The sequence below is a fragment of the Miniopterus schreibersii genome (assembly GCF_964146895.1).
Source record: "Miniopterus schreibersii genome assembly, chromosome: 2".
NCBI lineage: Eukaryota > Metazoa > Chordata > Mammalia > Chiroptera > Miniopteridae > Miniopterus > Miniopterus schreibersii.
This window is the reverse complement of record NC_138102.1, coordinates 114,214,010-114,241,406: the sequence shown is the minus strand read 5'-3', so window position 1 is coordinate 114,241,406 and position 27,397 is coordinate 114,214,010. Positions and strand designations below refer to the sequence as shown.

Below are 27,397 nucleotides of genomic sequence, written 5' to 3'. Positions count from 1 at the left end.
GAGTGCTGAACACTAACAGTGCTGTCAAGTAGAAGTTGACTTCTTTTAGGTGTGTTAGCTACTTTAGTGAAATTTATTTCTGTGGAATGATTTGATTAGGAGATGAGAAAGTGGAGATTGCTAGTGTAGATAACCTATCGGGGTAATTTAACTTTGAATATTTCAGAGAATAAGACGAGCTTGAAATTATTGCCTGCCTAAGTAAGAAAAGACTGCCGATCAGACAGTGGCTTCACACATAGCAGACTGCTGATCTTATGATGGGCTTGGGCGACCCTTAGAGGTGGGAGTGTGTTGATATTGGAGGTAGAACTGTTGATTCATTGGCACTTAAGATCACTTTCATTGTAATACTCAGTTGGCTGACTTGTAGAAGCAAGGGGATATCACTGAAGGGTTGGCTTACAAAAACATAATCATTGAGTTGAATTTAAGCACAGTTAAAATCAGCTACTTGTTACCATGGCTGCCAAAGTCTTTTCCTGGGAGTGTGGGAACTTGTTTTATACCTGAGGAACATATTGAATAATTAAGGTAGCTTAAAATACGTTGTCAAAGGAGAATATTTTTAAGGTTGGAGAGGCAAGAGCATGCTTAAGTATAGGTAGGAAAGATACAATTGATTGGAAAGTCACTGTGTAAATGAAAGAAGGGGTGATTATAATGAGATTTGTGAGGAGCAGGGGGATGTGGACTTCAGGTTTGGCCTGAGATAAATTAATGGAGACACCTTTTGTTACAGGAAGGATGGAAATGAAAGGGAATGTGTGTGGATGTTGGTATGTTTAGTAGCACAGAATTGAAAGAATTTTTGTTTTGTGGCTTTAGTTTTCTCTCCAAGTTCGGAAGTGTGGTCACCTGCAAAAAGTGGCATGGATAAAAAGTTTAAGGAAAGTAGTCAAATTTCAATGTAGTCAAAGGAAAGTTGGAGTGAACCTACCAAAGAAACCTAGGAATCCTGAGTAGTCTTAAGAATCAGTTCGAAGTCTGTGATCATGAATTTGTGATGATATTAATCTATTCTGCTTGGGAGCTGCTTCTAGTAGTGTTTGTTGCTCAGATAAATATAGACAATGCAGATATATGGCAGGTATACCCAAAGCTGAGGTTATGCTAAAAGAAAGGTAAAAAAGGAGGGGTGGGTGAATTTAAAGATTTTGCAAATGAAAAAGAATGATGCGTAAATGTTAAGCTGAATAGAAAATAGAGGGTAGTATCAATGAATAAACATAGTTTTATATAAATTCTATTTTATGTGTATGAAAGAGGAACAGTTATGACCTTAGATATAACAGCTTAAAGTATAGTCTTAAATATGCTATTTTTTGTGGTGATATTTTCTGAAGATCTCTGGAAGGGATAAGTATATCAAAGGAGTACCTACCAAGTACAAGATACTGTGTTAAGCACTTATTAATAAAATGTCCTAAGTATCTCAACAATAAAATTTAAGTAGTTATTTTATTTATAAACAGTTGCAAATAGTCAATTCATTAGTTTACCTTTATGTTACAAGGGAAGTAAAAAGTGACACAAATTTGTCTCCAGACTCTTTGCTCTTTCCACTGCTAGCCTTCCTTTCAAAAAGAATTTACATCATTGGAGGAAGGAGATTATGCTAGTCATAGTGAATTAGGTTGGCATACATTAATAGAGAGCATACTAGGATATCTAAGGTAATAATTAATGGAGACATTCTTTACCTAAGAACCAATAGATTTTAGGGTATATTGCTATTCTTTTTTGTGTAGCTTATGCATCAGTCCAGGATGCATCTTTGGATCAGTTTAATACTTTTTCTTTCAAATGAAATTTCTTTAGGACAGCCATGAATTAATAGGCAATATTAAAAAAAAAAAAAAAAGACTATATACTTAGTAATAATCTGTTTGTTTCACAGCTAGCTGGTTATTTTTATCAAGCACTTCTGGGAAATGTAAATGATTTATGCACTCTCAGTGTTTTACTATTTTGATTTAAAGAAAACAATAAAATTTCAGATATATAAATTGGTATACTACTGAACAGTATGGTGGTAGTGTTTTTCTTCAGATTCAATATTGTCTCAATAGAAATCATTAATTTGTGATTCATGGAGAAAGTATTCTTTTTAATATAAATACATGTCTACATTTATATTTTACCAATAAAGAGACATTCTTTCCTCTCAAACTATTAGAAGACTCAAACTTACAAAGCTGAAGGAACAACTTGTTTATTCAATTAGGTACTATAAAACAAATCAAGGTAACAAAATATGGAAGCATATGTCCATAGAAACAGATGTTCCAATGATAGCTAACTTATTTTATTCCACAAGTTATTTCTGTGCTAGTTATTTGTGTCCTACCTTTTGTAATCGCTTAATGGCTTTATAACCTGGAAACCATATGCTATCCAATTTTCAAAATGAAAAAAATACTAAATATTTTTTAGATGTTTTATTTCAGTTAGAATTTCAGACATTCTTGTTAGAATTTCTTAGAAGTCTTAGGAAAAAAGACTAAAAGACTATTGTTTTAAAGGGAGGCAGTTTTATTCTTAAATATATACTAAGCCTATGTTACATGTATCTGACTCATCAGAATGTTATGCAAAGTATGCTGAGATATAGAAGTAGTAGTCTACTGTCTTGTCTGAAACACACCTTATCAGTTTCCAGTATGATGTGGCTACTTATAATAGTAACAAAAACTGACATGTTTAGCTATTTTATCAACCTTTGTGGTTTTGTTTTGTTAAAACCTGTTAATGGTCTTTGTCAGTTACTGCATGCACATTTGTTACATGTATAAAAATTATCAATGTCTTAGACATATTTTCAAAACATACTTCTTTTTTATTATTTTTTTAAATATATCTTTATTGATTTCAGAGAGAGGAAGGGAGAAGCAGAGAGAGATAGAAACATCAATGATGAGAGAGTCATTGATCGGCTGCCTCCTGCACACCCTACACTGGGGATCGAGTCTGCAACCCGGACATGTGCCCTGACCTGGAAAGGAACTGGGATCTGCCGGATCATAGGTCGATGCTCAACCACTGAGCTGCGCCAGCCGGGCCAAAAAAAACACTTCTTTTTTTTTAATTAGATGAACCTTAATTATAAGTTTTAACATCCAAAAAGACTTCATCTCACCTGGTTGACATACATTTTTGTTTGTTGTTATCCTTCAGTTGCCTTCTTTATATTTAAGTTAATACTATTTTTAATATTATTAAAAATGGTCCACTATTAATTTCCAAATTAAATGACAAAATATTTGGATTTGACTCTTGAGTGTTCATATATTTTTTAATTTAATAAAATTTTTTTTCTTCGTAGGCGCTTTGTTTAATGGCATTACCATTTATTCCTGCATCGAACCTTTTTTTTCCAGTTGGATTTGTTGTTGCTGAGCGAGTACTATATGTGCCTAGCATGGGATTCTGTATTTTGGTAGCCCATGGATGGCACAAAATATCAAATAAAAGGTGAGTTTAAGCATTAGTTTATTTTGTGCTTACTAACTATAGAATCAAATGTGATACATTTAAGTACTTAAGTGTTTATTTAGTTCAGTTTTGTAAGTCATACTTTTATACATTTCTGTTTTTCACCTTGATAGTCTCATTTTTCTGTAATTCATGTTAGGAAATTTCCATAGCACCTACTGCATCTTATGTTCTTCATATTTATATATTTATTTTGCAGCCTGAAACATAAACTTTGAGTCAGATCCAAATGAAAACAAGGATATTATTGAGACTAAAGATAAAAATGAGCATTGCTACTCCATATGCAGTGAACTAAGATATAGTCTTCTTACTTAAGTGAGTCATATTTAGTTCATAGTTATATATAAAATGTACAGGGTGGGCAAAAATAGGTTTACAGTTGTTCGTATGGAAAATAATACAATAACTAATAAATAATAATACTGGAATAAACTCTGTTTTGCGTACTCATAACCGTTTATTCCAGTATTTTCATCCTATCATTACCATCTTCATCATAACCACCATTTTCTAATTGTCTTTAACAGTTAAGGAACAGAGTAGTCATACTGTATATATACAAGAAATGGTCACTGTCTCTTTTTTCTCACTTCCAGTCACCATTCAACACATAGAATTCTGACTTCTCTCTGTATAATCTACCAACACAGACAACGAATTGCCTCCTGGTAGCTAAATTTAGTTAATGCTTTTATTTAAAATTTATTTCCCGGCAATCTGTAAAGTCTCTTGATTCTCTCTCACATGTATTTATTTCTGCTGTCTCTCTTCTCTGACTACTTCTTCCTCTTCATGCTCTTGAAGTATTTATTATTTCTCAGAGGTTTACTCATAGCCATTTTTCTCACACTGCATATTCTCCCTGGATGATCTCGTCTGTGTCTACAATTTTCACTACTATCTACTAAACCTTTTCCCTTAGCTTTCACCCTATTATAATTAGTACCAGTTTCTTAGTATCTACCATGTGTTAGATGCCCTTATAGACTGTATAGATTTATTTTCTCATTTAATCTTGACACTCCTTAACTCTGTTTTGCACATTTTAAAATTGAAGATCATACAGGATATCTGAATTACGCAGGATCACACAGCTAGTAAATAGCAGAGTCTTGATTGAGATGTACATCCACTACTTCCTTTGTCCAGGTTCTTTCTGATCCATGCACTCGTGTTCTGGCTGTGTCTTTCAAATGAAAGAAATTAGACTGTGTTACCAGGACTAAAACATAGACTTAGAGAACATTAGTACTAAATGAGGTCAAAGGGATTATTGACATATAAGCATCTTTTTATTGATGAGAAATTGAGTCCAAAATAATTAGCCTAAAGTATACAAGTAATTTGCATCTATTGTATAAAGAGTTAAGTTTACTCTGACTTTTCATAAACAATTCTAGCTTTAAAATTATTCCAAGAATGTCATAATAATCTGTGGTATATAATTGTAAGCATAAATATATAAATGTAGCCAGTGATAAGATTCACCCTTTTTCAGCACAAGTAAGGATATTCATGTTGTAGGTAATGGTACAAAGGACTCTAAATATAAAAAGTCATAATTAAAAGCTGGTTTTATCAATGTTGTGTTACTAAGTCTAAGCAAAGCTTTTGAAATAGAGGTAAATATTGGAATATTTAATGTAATTGAAGATTGAAGTGAAGATAGTATTCAGATATTTACGTTTTTGGTGTTGGTCCCTCTGAATCAGGATGATTATTAGAACAATCCCTAATCTTTAGAATAAATTCAGACATGACATTGGGGATACTTAACATATTTCTTCTGTTCTAAAAGTTAAAATGCTTTTGGTGATATAGACAATGTTTTCTTGCTTTGTTTTGTTTTCTCTTAAGCAGTGTATTTAAGAAGTTATCCTGGGTTTGTCTGTCTTTGGTGATATTCACTCATGCCTTAAAAACACTCCACAGAAATTGGGATTGGGAGTCTGAATATACGTTGTTTATGTCAGCCTTGAAGGTAAAGTATTATCCAGAATGGCAGGAAAGTATGTCATTAATTACTTCTTATAGCCATGTCTAAGATGCTTTAACTTTACTTTTAATTAGACATTTAAGTATCAATATTAAATACTTCACCAAAAAGTTAATAAAAATAAGTTGTTCTTTATATAATATATACCTTAACCAGTGCTTTGAATAGTACTTACCTGTTTGTCCACAACACAGGTGAATAATTCATTAAATGCTATACAGTTATCAGAAACTCAAATGATAAAATGTTTAAGAATACTGTATTTTATTGGTTTTTAAGGTATGCATTTTTTAACCTTTTAACATCTCTGAAATTAGAATAAATCTTACAGTGAAAGTCATCTTACAATTAATTAGTGACCTTTTTACTTTCTTAATGGTACATAAAGTAATGGTGAGTCTTAATAATTGATAGCATGTTAGATTTAATGAAATAAAATACATACCAAAAAATGGCAACCTATTATATGGAAGATAACTGGCCAACAGTTACAATACTATAGGAAGGATAGGAACTGGCAGAAAGGATTGATACAGCATTTCTATAGAATGGAAAATATGAATAGGAATAAGGTCTTTTTAAAAATCATAAAATTTGTTTTCTAGAAAAGTTACAAGCAAAGACTTTTTTTTCCAGGTGCTCCCTTACCAATGCCTCTCTTCAAATCTCTAAATTCTTAACTTCCTTTTGGCTATTGCAGTACTCTTCATTGCCTAGCTTTATTGGATTACTGCCTCATTCCAGTAGTCTATGTGATTTCTTGATTTAACATCTATATAAGATCAGATGGCTGTCCTCTTATACCATTCAGTAACTCCACTGTCTCCCCTAACTCAGAAATCTGCAAACAGATGAGACCTCATTGCCATTATTATTAATTCACCTTTCTGGATTACCAATGGAGCCCCGTAATTTTCAGGAATTTTGTTTGTCCTTAGTCCCAGGACAATGCTCAAAACCATAGCCCCAAACACTGTAGCTAGTTCTTGGGCTGGATACCGTCTACCTGCAGGGACACCATACCCATCTGTGAACTCAGAAAGCACAGATCAACTAAGAGCTTTAATCTCAGGATTCCCATTACCATAATAGACTACATAACTAGCTTTATGTTGAGCCCCAAAATAAGTAACTAGTGCAATGTTGAAATGTATTCTCATATTCAAATATCTTTTCTCCCAAAAGAAAGCAAATAATAGAGCAGAGTTTTCAAATAGCACTATGCTTTGATCAAATAAAATTTTTAGTAAAATTCTAATATATAAAATAGATGAGCCCGGCTGATGTGGCTAAGCAGTCGAGCATCTACCTAGGATCCAGGCGATCGCGATTCGATTCCCAGTCAGGGCACATGCCTGGGTTGCAGGCTCGATCCCCAGTCAGGGGCGTACAGAAGGCAGCCAATCAATGACTCTCTCTCATCATTGATGTTTCTAGCTCTCTCTCCCTCTCCCTTCCTCTCTCTGAAATCAGTAAAGATAGATTTAAAATAAATTAATTAATTAAACTAAATAGATGAAATTAGACTGCTGTGGTTTCAGTGTGTTGATGCTGAAAGGAGGGAGCGGGTAAGTTTGGTGAAGTGTTCATTTGGCTCCTCCTCATCTCCCGGGACCTCAGTGGAACACTCTGTCACAGTAGCATACCAAAAAAATATGTGTTCATCGGAGTCTTTTTTTTCCTGGGGAAAAATCCAAATGATTTTTCCCCCCATTCCATTGAGATATAATTGACATAAGCTTTTATTAAAGTGTATAACATAATGAGTTGGTGTTATATGTATATATTATTAAGTGATTACCACAAGTTTAGTTTACATTTATCACCTTACATATTTGCAAGTTCTTTTCTTATGATGAAAATCTTTAAGGTCTACTCTCTTCCCAGTTTTCAAATATACAGCACAATATTGTTAATTATAGTCACCATGATGCACATTACACCCCCAGAACTTATTTACATTATAAGTGGAAGCATGTACCTTTTGAGCACCTTCACTTATTTATGGACATCTCTGTGGAACACTCCATTCCTAATAATATGTCAAACAAATATCTGTGTTAATTGGAGTCATATTTTTTTAATTGTAACTAATTTCTATCTGTATTTGTATATTTAAGGTAAATAAAAATAATGCCAAATTGTGGAATAATGTGGGTCATGCTTTGGAAAATGAAAAGAACTTTGAGAAAGCTTTGAAGTACTTCCTACAGGCTACCCATGTTCAGCCAGGTATGTATTATTAATTAATAAAACTTTTTGGATAGTTTATTTTCTTTTTAAAAGCTTGATTATATTGAGGAAAATGAGGTAGAGTTTATTTTCAAGCTTTATTTCCAGTGATTTGAATACTACCAGTGTTCAATGCTGTCTTATTTTGAATTTGATTAATTGTTAGAAATATTTATATAAGATATTTAAGGGGATGACATTGGTTAATAATGTCAGGTGTACATGTCTATAATATATCATCTATATGTTGCAAGGTGTGTTTACCACCCAAAGTCAAGTCTCCTTCTGTCACCATATATTTGACCCCTTTACCCTTTACCACCTCTCCCCCTTCCCTCTGGCAACCACTATACTGTTGTATATGTCTATAAATGTTTGTTTGTCTTGCTTATTTGTTGCTTTCAGGGGTGTTTTTTAACATGCTCTTTGGACAGTAACGCAATGCCAAGAAAAGGGTCATTTCTTGCTCTTGGGGTTTTTTTTGTTTTTTTTTGTTGTTGTTGTTTTTAAATATATCTTTATTGATTTCAGAGAGAGGAAAAGAGAGGGAGAGAGAGAGACAGAAACATCAATGATGAGAGAGTCATTGATCGGCTGCCTCCTGCACGCCCCCCACTGGGGATCAAGCCCGCAACCCAGGCATGTGCCCTGACCGGAAATCGAACCCTGATCGCCTGGATCCTAGGTCGATGCTCAACCGCTGAGCCACACCTGGCCGAGCTTGCTCTCAGTTTTATATCTCACATATAAGTGCATTTATATGGCTCTTGGCTTTTTCTGGACGCATTTTGCTTAACATGATATTCTCAAGATCCATCCATGTTGTCACAATGGCAGTATTTCATCTTTTCTTATGGCTGAGTAATATTCCATTGTATGTACCACATCTTCTTCATCCACTCCTCTGTTGAAGGACACTTCAGTTATTTCCATGTCTTGGCCACTGTGAGTAATGCTGCAGTGAATATAGGTGGACATCTATCTTTACAAATAAATGTTTTCAAATTTTGGGGGAAGATACCCAAAAGAAGGGTTGTTGGGTCATATGGTAATTCTAGTCTTAATTTTTTGCAGAACCTCCACACTGTTTTCCATAGTGGCTGTACCAGTTTACATTGCCACCAGCAGTGAATGAGGGTTCCTTTTTCTCCACATCCTCTCCAACATAGGTATAAAAGGAAAGTACGTCAACAAATAAAGGCCATATATGACAAATCTTCAGCTAATATCATACTCAATGAAGAGAAACAAAAGATTTTCCTGTAAGATCAGGAATAAGACAAAGAAATTCATTCTTACCACTCTTATTCAACGTAGTACTGGAAGTCCAGGCAGAGCAATCAGGCAAGAGAAATAAATAAAAGGCATCCAAATTGGGAATAAAGAAATAAAATTGTCACTTTTTGCAGATATAATTCTTTATATAGGAATTCCTAAAGACTCCACTAAAAAACTATTAGAAACAATTAACAAATACAGTAAAGCTGCAGGATACAGAATCAATGCACAAAAATCCATTGCATTCCTATAGACTGCCTATGACGTTTCAGAAAAAGAAATGGAAAAAAAAATTCCTTTTGCAGTTGCAACAAAAAGAATTAAATACCTCGGAACAAACTTAACGAAGGATATGAAGGACATATACACTGAAAACTATAAGACATTATTTTAAAAAATAGACACAAAAAATGGAATTTGTTTTTTAAACATAGTGGAGTTGTTGGTTGGCACTGATGAGCAATTTTGGTAGAGTGATAGATGCAAAAGCCTGCTAGGAGTGAGTTTAGGAGAGTGGGGAGGAATAATGGGAAACAACTGGTAATGAAAACTCCGAAAGGGTACTGATAAGAAGTGGTGGTGCTGGGTATGGGGTCAAGAGGGTAGTAGGATGATAGGGTTTTGTTTTTTCGTTTTAAGATGGGAGAAACAGCATGTGTGCAGCTAATCCATTGAAGCTGGGAAAAGTAATAATTCAGGGTGAGGGAATAAATTATTGAGTTGGTGTCCTTGAATAGATGAGAAGAGATAAATAGGATCTGGTGCACAGATTGAGGATTTCATTCAGTTGTAGAGCCGATTGTTAACCTTTGGTAGCAGGGAAGACAGAGCGTATGGACGTGGATATGGGCAGGTGAATAGATGATATGCAGGAAGTTTCTGGAAGTTGCCCTTTGCTCCTGTTTTCTCAGGAAACAAAACCATCAGTAGAGAGTGAGGAAGGAATGAGAAGTGTTGGAGATCTAAGAGTAGAAAATGTGGAACAATTTTCTAGGTTAGTACTTCACAAACTTTAATGTACCTAAGAATCACTTGGAAATCTTGTTGTGTATGGTGCTTGTTCTGATAGATAAAGGTTTAGAGTAGAACCTGAAGTTCTACATTTCTCTTAAGTTCACAGGTGATGCTTAGCCCATGAATCACACTTTGAGAAACAAACACCTAGGAAACTGTATAGACTAGGAAAATGTAGGTATAATTGTCAAGCAGCTCTAACACCCTACTTGGGTTAAGAATACTTAAAATTAAGCCAGTTGATATGGTTATATGCTTGTCTCCTACTGCTTTGCAGCTGCAGTGGTACAGGCATAGAGAATTTTGTTAAACAGGATTAGGATTTTGTCATATGTGTTACTAAACAAGAAAGGGGTGAGGGGATGATTATATTAATGGGACAGAGAATCTAAGATGGTTAAGAAGGTATGTGAGGGGGAAGATGAGGTCATGGAGGAAAGGTGATAAGGTTTATAGACCTGAAAAAGTGTTGGTGTTTGAGTAGAGTCTAGCTAGAGCACAAATGTTCTTCAGTAGTAATGCTACTCAAGTGTGCAGAACTCTATTTTAGGACATACACCAAATGTGACCCCCCCACACACACACACCCCAGATGCCATCATTACTTTCCATTCAGAATGATGACCCAAATGTACCCCCCCACACACACATTTCTAAATGTCCTTGAAGGTGTAGGTAGTGGTAGGCACTGCCTCCTATTTTTCTATTAGCTGTGACTATGGCCAATGAAATAACTTTTAAGTTGGAGGTGAAAATCATTGGGAGAAAAGACATCAAGGTCACGTAGTAGAAGATTTCATCTATGTAAATTTTTAAATCACTAAGAATTTTGACAACCATGATGTTGGAGAGAATGACAAGGAGCCAGGAGCTATGACCCAAAGATTGGCGAATGCAACCAGGAGGGATAGTAGATAATATAGTTTAGTGACCTGACATTTAGAGTTGATGATTTTAAGGAGGAGTGGGAATGGTTTGGGTCATAAGGATCAAGGAGGACACCTATCCTTCTTCCAGGCCCGGTGTTGTGCAGGATAGAACACAGAGACCGCTTGGAAGAGCCATAATGTAACCCATGTCCCCAGGGCAAAGCCAAATTTCAGTGAGAGAATGGTGAAGAGAAATATGACTGATGGTCTAGCTACCCAGTTGTACCTCCCCTTACTCTTTATATAGTTTAGTTTTCCTCAAAACATAGGGTCCATACCTTGGGTTTCCTCACTTTGCTTCTTTGAGCCTAGAATTCTTGGCTCCTCCCATCTTTCCCATCCGCCTGTACCATGTCCTACCCATCTTTTACAGCCCATCTTACATGGCTTCCTTTCTAAAAAACAACCTATATTTCCAGTTAGAAGCAGATGTTGCTCATCTTCAAAACTTTTTACAACTACTTCTGTGTCTTTCCTATATTTGTAATTTTCTATTTAGTACTATATCATTTATGTTTATTTATGAAAAATATTTATTTAAATTTCGTAGTTCCCCAGGGGCAGCATGAACATCTTACTCATCTTCATACCCCCTGCATCATCTAGCACGGTCTTGTCCACAGTCAGGGGTCACTGACTGTGGTAGTTTTAATTTATTACTTTGTAAAGTCTTGTAGATTTCTTCTAGGAGTTTTCCAAGAAACAAAGTTATCTTTGATGTCATATACACAGGGACTTTGAGACTTAGATGTTATTTAAGCTCCTTCAGCCTTATCTTTCTTATTTCTAAATTGGGACAGTAATTTTTTCTCATTGCATTGTTGTAATGACTAAATTAAGTGGTCTAGGTGGGTGTGTATGTGCATGTTTAATTCTCTCTAGTGAATAGTGTGCATATCACAGGACGTTGTTAGGTATAGGCACTCAGTTTTATTTTATTTTCATTGTCAATTGTTAACTTCTGCTATTTTTGAGATACTTGCTGAACCTGTCTCCTTTAGTATGACTTCCCTACCATATTCTCAAAATTGTTGTTTCTGATAAGCCAGGGACTAAGAAAACAGGTAAACCAGTTTATTACAATTTATTATGAAAAAGCACATAATCTTACAAACATTGAATTTGGCATTCAGGGGCTTCTCAGATTATTCTTTGTTTTCTAGCTATTTCTTCATAGATAGATTTGACAAATGAAATGACACTTAGGGAGGAGAATCAGGAGCCCTTTTTTGCCCCTGTTAGATATACAGGTATAGATTTATAAGTTGAGATAAGGGGAATAGGCTAGGTATAGAAATTCAGAGTAACAAGCATAAAGATGTTATTTAAAACCCTGGAACAGTATAGCATCACACAGAGTAGGAATCTGTTACATTGTAAAGTTAACTTTTAAAAAAAAATCAGTCTAATGGCTTTTCTTGCTTAGCCAAAATGAGAATATAAACTATACAATAATCTTTGGCCATGATATGCATATCATGTTAAATGAACAACTTATTGCAATTTTGTTTTGTTTTGGTGGTTACAAGTGTTTTTAAAAAGCCCAGTTCACAAAGATAAAAACTTTTTGCAATTGGAATTACAGTTTCCATAAACACCTTTACAAGACAAGGATACACTTTTCTCAAGGACCACCAGAATTCTCCAAGATTAGTTTTTTCCATAAAGTCAATCATTTCATTTTTATCTAAGTCCAAATCTTTGAAACTGTTTATATCAGAAAAGAATCATGGACCTGTTATTCAATTTGGATACCATCAAGATGGAAATAACTGACTTTTAAAAAGAGTTTAGAAGTTCCCAGGTGTTTATAAATTTACCTTTTAAATGCATTGACAGACAAGTTTTGAATAGGAAATACTGGAAAGCAGCATAGATGCCTGAGCCATCAAGGTGGGAATCCTCGACTTCACTGTTGGTGGCTGAGGAATTATTAGGCACAGAGTTGCCTGATACATGCCAGTCCTTGTTTACACTGAATTAAAGACAGACTGATTGATTCCTGCTGTTGTGGGCTTGGATAGTGCATTCATAATAGCAAGGTGGTTCTTTGAAATTCTATAGCTTTCTCATCATTTAAATATCATTGTATTTTACATCTTGCTTGCTTTTCTTACCTTTTTTTCAAATTTAAATTTACCTTACCAGTAATTTTGTTTCCTCTTCTGCAGCCCTAAAACTTTGTAACATATATTTCATTTTATTAGCTATATTGGGTAACCCTTTTGATACTAAAGGCTGTCTGATGGCTATTGTTTGTTCTTTGAGAAAGTGGGGCTGCATACTCTAGTGTCTGGAATCTTTATTGATGACAGTGTCTCCTCACCATAATTCTAAGATCCTGATTCCATTGGGTATCCATTTTCCTGGTTTTTCATCCAAATAGATAACCTCTTTTGTAAGATTAGTTGGGACTGATTTCTGTAACATTTTACTTAGCTGACATAATTACATGTATCTAAACTTTAATTTTTTTCAGGTTTTACGTATTCTTAGTTTTTCCTGACTAAATTTCTGATCTCTGTAGTAAATGGCATAAATATATCTGATGTTTAAGAAAAATTGAGCTATATAGAAGCAAAGACTACCTACTGTATGTGCACTTGGTAGTGCAGTGTATTTCAACCTTGACTCTACATCAAAATTGCCTTTTAAACTTTTAAAAAACATTTTACAGATCCTATTTCTGGAGATTATTTTGATACGGCTGGGAGGGACTAAGGTATCAATTTTTAAAAGCAGCCAGGATTGGGAATGGGTAGGCTAAGTTTTTTTTTGTTTTTTTTTTGCTTGACCACCCCTCCTGAGAACCCCATGAGATTCAGCAATACATCTAAAACCAGAAATCAACCTCCTTCCTCCAGTCTTGTCCCCTAGTTCTCTAAACAGACCTGTACTATATCTGGCCGTTTTGGTGCAGTGCACACAATTGCCAGCCTGAAACATAATGTAGCAAGATCTTAGGACTGTTACTCTCCTCCTAGGGGAATGCCTAAGATATATATGCTTGGCCCCTATGTGTCCTGGGAGTTGCAGGCAGAGACCTATTCCACAATTGCAAAATCATCGGTCACAGGCAAGTAGTAATTGTAATTTGAAACCATGTCATGTCTGTTAGAGATTCATGTTGGCTAAAATTTGTCTGATCTAAGATTTCCCTTCTTTCTGTCTTTATTCCAGACCTTTGAAATATCTACTGGAAAATGTGTCTTAAACTCTCATATCTTATTTTATTTGCACAATTTTCTACTCCTGATAAACTTGCTGAGGGTTCAATTTTTTTGTATCAGAAAATGAGACAAAATTTCCTGACATTCTGATATTAACACAACCTTTTAAAAAAGTCTTAAATAAATTATGTAGGAATTTATCATCATTTAAGAGAGATGGGCTGCTACATATTGAGTAGTAGTATATAATGCTAACATTCCATTATACTTTTATTCCAACCACATTCACAAAAATTTTAGAATATAAAATCACAAAGTTTTTTCATATCTTTTTGCCCCTGTCCCACCATGGGTACGTATTTGTTAGTTATAGCATTTGAAATAATTCTAGGAATTATGGTAATCCTTTTTACTTGTAGATCCTTTTTACTTTTAGAGTTGAGCCATACTTTTTGAGTAAATTCCAAAGCTGTGAGCTTAGGAAATGGAAGCAAGCCTTAGTATAGTATATTAAAATACAGTGAAGAAAAATGATGTAAATTTCTTCATTGCCTCTGTTTCTTTCCTCTCATGTCTTAATCTGTCAGGGTTCCATTCAGATAGTTTTTTCATGTTATATGTGTATTTTCTGTCTTTACAGTACTTTAATAATTTGCTAGTGTAGCATTGGTCATAAATTATAACAAGTTGTATTAGAAGACCTTTAAGGAGGAATGCCTGCTTTTGCATTTTTTGCTTAGTGTTATTGGTGCTAGAAACATGTTCTCTTAGTAGTTTACATTAAATTCTATTTAGTATATTTGCTAACAAATAATTTCTTAAAATTCTAGATGATATTGGTGCCCACATGAATGTAGGAAGAACTTATAAAAATTTAAATAGAACCAAAGAAGCTGAAGAATCTTACATGATGGCTAAGTCACTGATGCCTCAAGTAAGTTGTCGTAATTTATTCCTGTTGTGTCATGGCTGCTAAATATCCATATTGAATAAAAGTATCTAGGTGGAAAACCCTTATCTTTTCTTCAATTTATTAATATAAAAGTAAGATGTCCAATGAACCATGTATTTATTAGAAGCTTTATAAAGGAATACATTTACTTAGCTCAATTTAAAAAAAAAATTTTGTGCCTGGCCAGTGTGGTTCAGTGGTTGATCATCACCCTATGATCCAGGAGATCACTGTTCTATTCCTGATCAGGGCACACGCCCAGGTTTTGGGCTTGATCTCCAGGAGGCAGCCGATCAATGACTCTCTCATCATTGATGTTTCTTTCTCTCTCCTTTTCCCTTCCTCTCTCTGAAATCAATAAAAACATATTTAAAATTTTTTATTTTTTGTATAGTCTGTAAAACTATAAATTCATAAAGTAATGAATGTTTTATATTCTTGATTACAAGTTATCAGTGAGTTAAATTAACCAAGTGAAGAGAATTGTATTTATGTATATAAAGCACTAAATTTAGCACTATTCTTACCAAAAAATAAATGAATAAAACAAAATGGATACATCTCTGTTGCTATATTGTGTCCATCAGTTGTTATGACACAAGTCCAAGATTCACTTGATATCACAATATAACATCAAAGTTGGAAAAGTCTGATTCTGCTCTTGACGAGCTATGCATCATTGGAAAATACAGTTTAACCTGGGCTACAGTTTTTCAATTGTAGTATGTATTAATACTATATTAATAGTAGTAATATTAAAATGATTAGATAGTTTGGTAAATGTTTTAAAAACAAAGTTGAACCACATGATGTCTTAAGAATTTATTACTAAGATTCTACAGTTAAATTGTGTTCAATATAGATTTTTATCAAATACAATTCTGTTCATTGAAAATTTGGGTCCATATATGTTATATATAGTAACTTTTATTTAACCTGAATAATCAATTAATAAGATAATTTTATTTTCTAACTCCACCAGAAAAGTGAGGTTTTAGTATAACTGACATAAAATTAACTACCTTGTTGTCATTACCTGGAAATATTTTGCTGACAACATGCAAGTTGACATGGTTTAACAAATGTACTAGACAGAGAAAGGAGTCCTGAGTTCTGTTTTTGGTCTGATGTAAACATACTGAGACCTTAGCCTGTAAAAGTTCAGATTTATATGACTTCATTCTATTGAGCTGGCATGAATGAAAAAAACATATCCTTTAGTGCAAGAAAATATTTTTTAATTTACATGTTGTGACTATAGATGTTTTCACATTTTTATAGTTTATTTTAACATAGTAACAAACTAATAGCATTATCTTTTTATGTTCTGTATATATTTTAAATAACCTACTAGACCTACTTACTTTTGACTTTTATTTGGTAATGAAATATCCAGTTATGAAAATGCCTTTTCTCTTGAACAGATTATTCCTGGTAAAAAATATGCAGCCAGAATTGCCCCTAACCACCTAAACGTTTATATTAATCTGGCCAACCTGATCCGTACAGATGAGTCCCGACTGGAAGAAGCAGATCAGCTGTATCGACAAGCGATAAGCATGAGGCCTGACTTCAAGCAGGCTTACATTAGCAGGTATTGTTCACTTTAAGATACCTTTATAGAAGATTGAAGCTACATCTATCTGCATGTTACATTTTGACTATTTTGACTAAATTAGCTTTTTCCCCCTCCATAATCTTCGTTGCAACCAACAGTATAGAAACTTAGACTAACAGTCAAATTTAATTGATTGTATTTGAAATTGACAAGGGAGTCCATAATTTATAATATCAAACTTTAGGTTTTATGTGAAAGAAAGGTTAAAAGAAAGAACCTCCCTTAGTTTCATTTGCTTCTTATCACCAAATTCATTTTATTTAAAATACCTGGAACTTAACATTTTATAATTAGTACTTCTAGTATCCAACTCTGAGGAGCTCGCTTAAATACATACTGAGAATTGACTGGTTATTAATGCCTTTACCACAAAGAAACTTTTTAGTTGTCAGTAAAAATAAATTTTTGGCATCACATGTCAGAACTTGATATATTTTCCCTTGTGTTACTGTTTGTATTATACTTGAGAAAAATAGTGCGTTAAACTTTGTTTTGTAAGCCCGGCCCAGAAACCTAATCATAATTTGTGACATTGTTTCTATGGGGAAAATGCATTCAGAATTTAATAAGTTTTTGATCCTGTCATTACTTGGAGGCTATCTCTGTTCGGCCTTATCCATTACCTTTTGAAATTCGCTAGGTTTAGTGGGGTTGCATCTGTAAATAAAACCTTTCATGTGTTAATACATAAAGAATTATTCAGCAGTCTCTGCATGAAAAGATAATATTTGAACACTCATCTAAAATTTCCCTACTTAAGAATAGTTGTACATTTGATTTCATTCCTATGCTGACACTTTAGGAAAGAACAGTATTATAAAAGTACTCTTGCTTCATTACTTAAATTGATGTGTGTGTGAGAGAGTGTGTGTGTGTGTGTGTGTGTGTGTGTGTACTTAACCAAAATGTTGTTTTGAACTCTCTAAAAGGAAATAGAACCACATTAGAAAGATTTGTAGAATAGTTTTCAATTTTTGATCCTCAGTTCCAGTGTTTCTCAACATTATCTCCAGGTGGCACTAACGCCCCTTCTTGATCAGTTTTTAAAAAATTTTTTTTTTTTTTTTTTAGTAAATGTTTATTTTATAAGAATACTTTATCCCAGGCCTGTGTGGCTCAGTTGGTTGGAGCCACACCAAAAGGTGGCGGGTTTGACCCCAGTGGGAGCCGATGGATGTTTGTTTCTCTTTTATATCCATGTTTCTCTCAGTCTCTCTCTCTCTCTCTCTGTCCCTCTGTTTCTCCCTCCCCCTTCCTTTCTAAAATTACCAATAAAATTAAATTTAAAATGTTTAAAGAATACATTGAAGATATAATTAATATAAGGGTTAATATTTTTCTAATGTTCTACTTTTTGTATAAGTAAGACTTCTAACATAGATTACAATACTGGAATTTTCCCATCACTACTGTTTTTATTTTCTTTCTTAAAATGCTATCACTGGTCTCCTGACAAATTGATCTCCCATTCTGGTTGCTTTCATTTTTCTGAAGTAGTCTAGACTGTCTCTTTTAAAGATATATTTAATGAATCTTTTTTTTCTGTGAATACTTCCCCACATCTTACTCTCTAAAGTCATGAATGCTTTTTTCTTTAATAATATTTGAAAACATATCAAGCCAAATTTGCCAAACTACTGAGTTAAGGTTTGAGGAGTGTCAGATAGTTTATATATTATTATTATTATTATTATTATTATTAAACTTGGGTCACATTGGTTAATAACATTATATAATTTTCAGGTATACAAGATTGCAATTTGACATCTGTAAACTCTATTGCATGATCCCCACCCGAAGTCTGGTTTCCTCCCATCACCATGTGTTTGACTCCTTTACCTATTTCGCCTTCCCCCGACCAGCCTCTTCCCCCTGGTCACTGCCGTTGTGTTGTCTGTATCTGTGAGTTTGTTTCTGTTTGTGTCTTGTTGGTTTGTTGCTTTTTGCTGTAATTCCTCGTATGAGTGAGGTCATATTTTAGGTCCTTTTCCCTCTGGCGCTTCATGTAGCATAACACTCTCAGGGGTCACCCGTGTTGTCACAAGTGCAACGTTTTGTTCCTTTTTATGGATGAGTAATATAGATACACTTAGGTTGTTTCCATGCCTTGGCTACTGTAAATGATGCTGCGATGAATATAGGGGTATAGATATCTTTATGCTAAGTGTTTTCCTGCTTTGGGGTAAATACCCAGAAGAGGAATTCCTGGGTCATACAGTAGTTCTATTCTTTATTTTTTGAGAAACTCGATACTGTTTTCCATAGTGGCTGCACTAATTTACATTCCCACTAACAGTGTATGAAGGTTCCCTTTGCTTCACACATCTCCAACACTTGTTATTTCTTGTCTTTTTTATAATGGCCATTCTAACAGGGGTGAGGTGGTATCTCATTTGGGGTTTTGATTTGCATTTCCTCAATAACTGGTGATGTTGAACAGCTTTTCATACATCTGTTGGCTATCTGCGTAGCTTGCTTGGAAAAGTGCCTATTCAGCTTCTCTGCCCATTTGTTAATCAGATTTTTGTTGTTGTTTTGTGAATTCTTTACATATATTGGATATTAGCCCCTTTTGGAGATGCTGTTTGCAAATATCTTCTCCCATTCAGTTGGTTGCCGTTTTGTTTTGTTTTGTTTCTTTTGCTGTGCAGAAGCTTTTTAGTTTGGTGTAGTTCAATTCCTTTATTTTTGCTTTTACTTCTCTTGAGTTTAGGGTCAAATTCACAAAAATCCTCTGACACCAAGGTCCATAAGTTTAGCACCCATGTTTTCTTCTATGTATTTTATTGTTTCAGGGCTTACATTCAAGTCTTTAATCCATTTTGAGTCCATTTTTGTGTGTGGTATAAAATAGCAGTCTAGTTTCATTCTTTTGCATGTGCTTTCCAATTTTCCCAACACCATTTATTGAAGAGACTTTCCTTTCTCCTTTGTATATTCTTGGCTCCTTTGTTGAAAATTAGTTATCCATATATGTGTGGTTTATTTCTGGGCTATCAATTCTGTTTCATTTGTCTGCATGTCTGCTTTTCTGCCAGTACCATACTGTTTTTTATTACTGTAGCTTTGTAGTATAGTTGTAAGTCAGGGAATGTGATACCTCCAGCTTTGTTCTTTTTTCTCAGTATTCTTTGGCCAGATGGTTATTTTGAAAAAGAGCTTTATGAACCTCAATTAAAAGGAAAAAAGAAAGCTGTGAACATATGGAAAAGCTTAAAATTTGTCAAAAATAGTATCTACAAACTGACATGGTAATGTTGTAAGTAAAGCTTGTGCTTGGTTTTTCCACAGAGGAGAATTGCTTTTAAAAATGAATAAACCTTTCAAAGCAAAAGAAGCGTATCTTAAAGCACTAGAGTTGGACAGAAATAATGCAGATCTTTGGTACAACTTGGCGATTGTTCAGATTGAACTTAAAGAACCAAATGAAGCTCTGAAAAACTTTAATCATGCTTTAGAACTAAATCCAAAGCATAAACTAGCATTATTCAATTCTGCTATATTAATGCAAGAATCAGGTATGTTTTCTCAAAATATTTCTACATTTAAAGACATTATAATTTGAAAACCTTAACTTAAAATATCTTACCTGTAGCAAACATTTTATGGATGGATAGTTTATATCAAAACTGTATAAATGACTTATAAGTAGAATATGTAACATACTTGAAGTAAACTTCTCAAGTAATATGCATTAACATATAAGACAATGCTAATTGTTAGTTCTTCTCGTATATGTTAAGACTGGGTTTTCAGGCAGTCTGTTAAGGAATACCTGATTAATTTATTCTGTTATTTTTATGCAGGAAAATATAATCTCATGTAAATATTGTTCAAATAATCTGAACTTGTAAAAAATTTTTTACATAATTTCTAGGGAGCCAAGAACATTATATGTTTTAGAAAAAAAATATCTAACTTTGCTTGATTTATAAAACCAAATACTTTTGGTTATTTTATATCCAGTTTTACTGTTCTCTGAGATATTATTGTAATTTCCTATAATTTCTATGATTTAGCAAAACTAAGTTATAATAAATCAGGATTTTTGATATATAGGGATTTTAGTACTACTCAGAAGACAGTGTATATGATTTATCATCTTTTATGTTTGGAAAATCTCTATAGTTACATTTTTAAGTTAATTCTTTTTTAAAACTTGCAAAAAAGTGAATGGATCATAAGGTCATATTATTCTAGAGTGAGAAGACCTTTGAGTTTACTTTTTAACAATCTTCTATTTAATGGATTACAGAGTGAGAACCAAATAGATATAATAACTACCCCAACTTTATATAGCCAGTGTGGTAATTAGTCCAAGATAGGGACTTAAGCCTACTGCTTTATTTTCAGGTTATCTTTATTCATCATATTGTCAAATAAAAGAACAGAGGGGAAGGTCTTTAGCCTGGTATTCAAAAAAGTATAAATTTAGAAAAGAGCTAATATTTTTGTGAAGTTAGCTAACCTTAGTAATCATGAAAGGGCCCATTATCCAACACAAGGTTGTACCTTAAAGTTTATAGTTGATGAACTTGAAATTTTTTTGTAGTTATTTGCAATAAATTTATCTCAATAACTGTTTACTAAATCTTAATTTATATTTATAAGCTTTATATTTAATGGTCTATTTTTACCTTTGAAACATTCTAAAGAATTTGAAGTAACATACAAAAATCTTAGTAAGACAGAAACATTTTGTTTATCCAGTAATAGTTAATGTTTACTGAGCATTTTTACATATATCTCATGTAATTCTAAGAAAATTCATGAGTTAACCCAAAGAAGTTAAATAACTTGTTCAATGTATAAAGTCACACTGTTAACAGAAACAAATTTGTATACATGTCTATTGGCAAGTCTCATGCCTCTTTTAATTCTGTGTTCTTCCTCTGCTACCCCCAGCTAGCTTTCAAACTGTAAGGAGATATTTGCTATCATTTCAGTGTTTTTAAACACACTGTCTTTCCTATGAAGACTTTAAGATTTGCTTTTTGATTCCTGTACAGCAGTTAGTTACTTCGATGCTGTCTTTTTGTAATCTAACTAGATAAAATATTAAAGTGGCTTTTTTCCTCTGACTTAATTTATTTGCTAACAATATTATTTTTTTTTTAAAATATTCATAGGTGAGGTTAAACTCAGACCTGAAGCTAGAAAACGACTTCTAAGTTATATAAATGAGGAGCCTCAAGACGCTAATGGTTATTTCAATCTGGGAATGCTTGCCATGGATGACAAAAAAAACTCTGAAGCAGAGATGTGGATGAAGAAAGCCATAAAATTACAAGCTGACTTCAGAAGTGCTTTATTTAATCTGGCTCTCCTGTATTCTCAGACTGCAAAGGAATTAATGGCTTTGCCAGTTTTAGAAGAGTTACTCAAATATTATCCTGATCATATCAAGGGTCTCATTTTAAAGGGAGACATTCTAATGAATCAAAAGAAAGATATACTTGGAGCAAAAAAATGTTTTGAAAAGATTTTGGAGATGGACCCAAGCAATGTGCAAGGAAAACACAATCTTTGTGTTGTTTATTTTGAAGAGAAAGACTTATTAAAAGCTGAGAGATGCCTGCTTGAAACATTAGCATTAGCACCACGTGAAGAATATATCCAGCGTCATTTGAATATAGTCAGGGATAAAATTTCTGCATCTAGTTTAATAGAACAACCAATATTCCCAGTTACTAAGCCTTTAGGTGTAAAGGGAAAAAAAATTCCAACTGAAAATGCAAGAGAAATAAGAAGTGAACCCAGACCCACACAGATAATAAAAACAATTGATGATAAAAGTCAGTCTGAAACCAACCAACAGTTAGGAAAAGATACAGACAAAGAGACCCCTCACAAAACAACAAAAGAAATCAAAGAAATTGAGAAGAAAAGAGTTGCTGCTTTAAAAAGACTAGAAGAGATTGAACGTATTTTAAATGGTGAATAGCATTACTCTTTATTAGGTGACAGTGGTTTCACAGAACTTCAGTCTATATCATTTGATTGTTTATGGCAGCTTTGAAACAGCAAAGATTCATAATAGCCTATCATGAGCTGCCTCTACATAAGATCAAAATAAGATTTTTATTAAAGACCTTTCTGACCCCAGGGTATGTATTATATAAGATATGGCATAGTTTTCTGAGTTTTGGTGAATATAGCAGAAAAATTATAGGTGGCTAATTTGTACCTTTTAGTATAAAAGGAAGATTCTTCCAGCAGAATAATCTTGACTACTCTTAGTAAAAAGTAGTGTGAGAACTGAATAATAACCCTTTGGGGGCAAGCCCAACATTTGCTGTTTCATTCTGTGAATTCCCATTTGTTAGCTGGCTTCATTTTTCCTTTACCTGCTGAAATCAGGCTGTGGATTGAAAACACTTATTGAATGCTTTCCTTTTTCTTCACTGACCTTCTGTTTAAGGAACTTTGGCTATGAAAGAATACTGGCATTATTTATAATCTTTTGTTCATATTTAGAAGGAATGCCAGCTAAAACATTTTGAAATAAGTCATAAGACGTGAGCTTAAGAATGTATTTTTATAATTATGTGCTTGTCCTTCACTCTAAATGCAAATTTTAATCAGGCAAAGTTTTAAATATATGTATATACATACAACACATTTCTAATGGTGCTCATATATACTGTATTTTTATTTTTTTAACATACTGAGAATTTCACAGCATAATCATGATTATCTTTGACTATACTCCCCAAACTATTCATGTTTCTTAGGGTCATAGTCATTAAGAAGTCTCAAAAACTATAACTTTATTTAAACTTTTTATTTAAAACATAGTAAGTTTCTCTTTCATCTTAGTGTTATCTCTCTAGTGTTATTTGAATTTTAATTTTGTTCCCCAAAACCTTAATTATTACTAGATTTCTTAAGCAACTAAATTGAGTTCTTCTGTTTAATTGAAGGCAAACAATGTGACAACAGTTATTTTTAAACACGTCTTAATATCTTGTTATGGTGTATGTTTTTATTAAATATTTATTTTAACTACTGAGCTTTCATAAAAATTTTAAAGCTACTTTAATTCTTTTAAGTATGGAAAACAAATTGCTACTGCATTTTCCTGTGTGTGCATATATTACGATGTAACCAAAAATTCCATCATTTTTGGCCTTCTGTCCAGCTATAAAGGATAATTACCCTAATATTGAATTAATAAATTGGTCAGTTGATTTTAGCATATTTGAACCTGAAAACTGTTAGACTAAAGAGTAGATACAAATCAGATTTATTAATTTAAATCTAATATTTTTCTTAAATGCATTTCAAATGAAGTTCATAATAAAGTTGGTGTTAACTTAAAATGTTAAAGCTAACATCCTGGGATAGTAGAAATTCTAATTATGAAGTATTTCAAAAAATGTATTTTGGGGGGATTCTTTTGAGATAACTAATTTCTAATTATGTATGTTTCAAAACCCATATCCCTATAACTTTTTTAAAGAAATAAGTGTTTTAGAAATGGGTCACAAGAAATATGGTCTGTATTAAGGACCCACTTGTACTAGGTTCCCTGAGACTCTCTCATAGGTTATTTTTTAGGCAGTTTAAAGCAAGCACTGACACTAATGCTAGTTCATTCTTGATGCAGGAGACTCTGTTAATTATTAAAGTAATACCTAATTTCAGTTCCTAAATTATGACTGTGACTCCAGATATATAGTTGAGAATACCTCATATACTATGACTTGAAAAATGGAATCTATGTTATGTTCTTCCCACATATCTTGAGAAAGTTTCTGAGTGTGATCTCTTTGGTTATAGTAACAAGTGAGTATAGTTCAGAAAAGTAGAAGGAAATCTTTCATGACAGCAGACCATAATAAAAGCTTTGAGTAATATTTTAGTAAAGTTATATAACTATTCAAAAGATAAAATATATATTAGCATTATCCAACGATTTTTATAGAAAGAAGAATTTCCTCCTTATTAACTCTTAGAACAGTGCCTACCATGTAGGAAGTGCTAATAATTTATATTTGAATTTTAAATAATTTAAGTCAAATCCAACCTGAAATTCATAGTTTTTCCAAATCAGTGTTTCGCAGCCCTCACTTTATATTAGTCATCTTGAGGGCTCTTAATATGGACCCATCCCACAACATTTAATTCTGAATTTTTTAGGGTTGGAGCTATTAAGTTTTTCTAAAAGCTCTCCAATTGATTCTAATTTATGGTCAGAGTTAAGGACCACTGCTCTAAATTAATTTTAAAATATCCTATTCTCTCTCCTGTATTAACTTTTAAAATAAGTAATATAGCCTGGCCAGCATGGCTCAGTAATTGAGCCTCAACCTATGATCCAGGAGACTGAAGTTCGATTCCTGGTCAAGGTACATGCCTGGGTTGCAGGCTTGATCCCCAGCAAGGGGCGTGCAGGGGGGCCAATCAATGACTCGCATCCTTGATGTTTCTGTCTCTCTCCCTTCCTCTCTCTGAAATCAATAAAGACATATTTTAAAAGAAAAAATGTAAGTAATATAACCCAATTAAGTTTTGGTGTTTTCAGTTCCATTAAGGAATATGCTCTTCTGATAACTAGTACAGTAAGTCCTCTCTTACCATCAGTACGTTCTTGGAAATTGCTACTTTCAGTGAAATGACATATGATGAAACCAGTTCTACTAATTGATATAACTAAGAGACTTTCCTACAGCTATTTCTGGTCACAAAAGCCTCACCAAACTTCTAAGTAAAGACCCAAAACACTTCTAATAATAAACATTTGAAATAAATGTGAGTTATACATACTTTTAAGAAAGATGAATTAAAACAAGAGAATTTGTCTCCAACCCGTTTATTCCAGTTCAAGGTCAAGGGAGGCGGGAGCTGTTCCTAGCAGCTTAGGTCAGAAGGCAGGCACACGTCTGGACAGGATGCCTTCCTGTCACAGGATACTGCACACCCACACTCGCCCAGACTGGGACACCGTGGACACTCCAGTTAACCTCACGCACACAACTTTGGGATGTGGGAGGAAATTGAGAATCTAGAGAAAACCCACACAGACATGGGGAGAACCTGCAAGTTCCACACAGACAGTGGCCCCAGCTGGGAATCAGTTTTTTGTTCTTCATCATTACGTCAAAAAGGACATTGAATAATATGTTTCTCGAGGACTTGCGGTATTTATTCCACCTTAAGTTCTTTCGTCTCTTTAAACTCGTAATAGGAATTTGCTCACAAGTGTTCAGGTGAGAAAAAGGCAGTGTTGGGTCCTCCCCCACCTTTGGAACTGCCTTTTTGGGAAAATGGGGCGGGTAGGGACACTTTAGCTCAGTTCACTAACCTGTGGTTCAGAGTTGTGAGCATACATAAGTTTGGGAAAGAAAACTTACAATAGGTTTGTGAAGGGTGCTGGTGAAGGATGTTTTAGTTTTAGAACAGAACCTACCGCCTGGGAGTTCTAGGAAAGCTTTGACAATCCCCACAGGCAATTTGTTACGCCTTCACTGCTGCTCAGATGGAAGAGGAACATTTTTCATATATTGCTCCTAGTGTATTTCCTTAGGAACGTTCAGAATTGGGAACTTTATCTTATTTGTTTCCGTAAGTAATTTTATGAGGTTGATGACTTGGCGGGCAAAACAAATGTGTTTGCGGTTTTGTGTTTACCTTTATGTATATATTTGGTATGTGAATTGCACAATTTTAATAAAACCATGGCTTTCATTACATCGATTCAAGCTTTCAACTTCATGTTACAGAATGCTTCTTTAAAGACACTTCAATGAAAAATATTATGAAAATATATAGATTTTTATGTCAATTTATACTTCAGAAATCCATATATTTGTCATATTTATTTTTTTAAAAACCTCCTAATTGTCTGCATGACTAAATGGTATTTAAAATGAACCCCTCTAAAATGTCTGGTACCTTTGTCCAAAATTTTATCTATTAGGAACTGTCAGCCACCCATATTAAGAGTTCATAAGAAAGTAATTTAAAATTGTATGCATTTTATATTACTATGGTGTTTGTGTGTACCATATTTCTAAATATTCAGTATTAAATTGATACTTTTTAAAACCTTAACGTGAACTGCCTTTTAGTGTTAAAATGAAAAAGACAATGGTGTATCGAGATTTCTGCCCCCACAAGGAAAGACAAGCTGGCAGGTAGTTTTATTAGCAGTCATCTAAGAAAGGCATGTGTGAAATTAGTTCCTATCAGTGGTAAATTTTTAACCCTGAGTGACAGAAACTAAATTGAAATGAAAGTTAAACTCAAATGTGGAATATTATACAATACACAATGAGAAGCCAGCGTAGTGAAGTAGTCTGAGCTGTAGATCTGCCTGTAACCAAATCCTGGTACCACCCTTACTAGCATAACTTAAGGGAAGTTGTTTAACCTGTATGTTCCTCATCAGCAAGTTGGGGGAAATACTTTGCTTATAAAGTTATTAAGATATATATAGATATAGACAGTAATAAACTGGCAGGTACCTTTGGAACTAAATAGTGCGTGCTAAGCCATGTACACTGTTAATAGCCTTTATGAAACAAAACGTATTTGACAAGGACCATAATTAGCATCACTTAGTGAATTGGGGTTTTTAAAAGCCATGATGTATTTGATGTGATTGGCTTAATTGTTTTCATGTGGTGGTAAGAATGAAACTTTACAGCTGTAACCAATGATGTTGATCTATCCATGCAGTGCTGTCTATATTACATTGGATTGTGG

At 33.7% G+C, this 27,397-nt stretch overlaps 1 protein-coding gene across 5 annotated transcripts in view; it reads left to right on the top strand.

The window, feature by feature from the left end:
- TMTC3 (transmembrane O-mannosyltransferase targeting cadherins 3) overlaps window positions 1-23,722 on the top strand; it is a 57,980-nt gene extending 34,258 nt beyond the window's left edge. For 3 of the 5 annotated variants that reach the window (XM_081131011.1, XM_081131010.1, XM_081131009.1), the window contains 7 exons: window positions 3,326-3,474; window positions 5,359-5,479; window positions 7,615-7,726; window positions 14,948-15,051; window positions 16,494-16,663; window positions 19,979-20,205; window positions 21,817-23,722. In XM_081131011.1, coding sequence (XP_080987137.1) covers window positions 3,326-3,474; window positions 5,359-5,479; window positions 7,615-7,726; window positions 14,948-15,051; window positions 16,494-16,663; window positions 19,979-20,205; window positions 21,817-22,631 — 1,698 coding nt within the window. In that variant the 3' untranslated portion in view covers window positions 22,632-23,722. Of the gene's footprint in view, window positions 1-3,325; window positions 3,475-5,355; window positions 5,480-7,614; window positions 7,727-14,947; window positions 15,052-16,493; window positions 16,664-19,978; window positions 20,206-21,816 lie in introns of all 5 variants that reach the window. The other 2 variants (XM_081131008.1, XM_081131007.1) reach the window with 1 other exon arrangement.
- The last annotated feature ends 3,675 nt before the right edge of the window (window positions 23,723-27,397 follow it).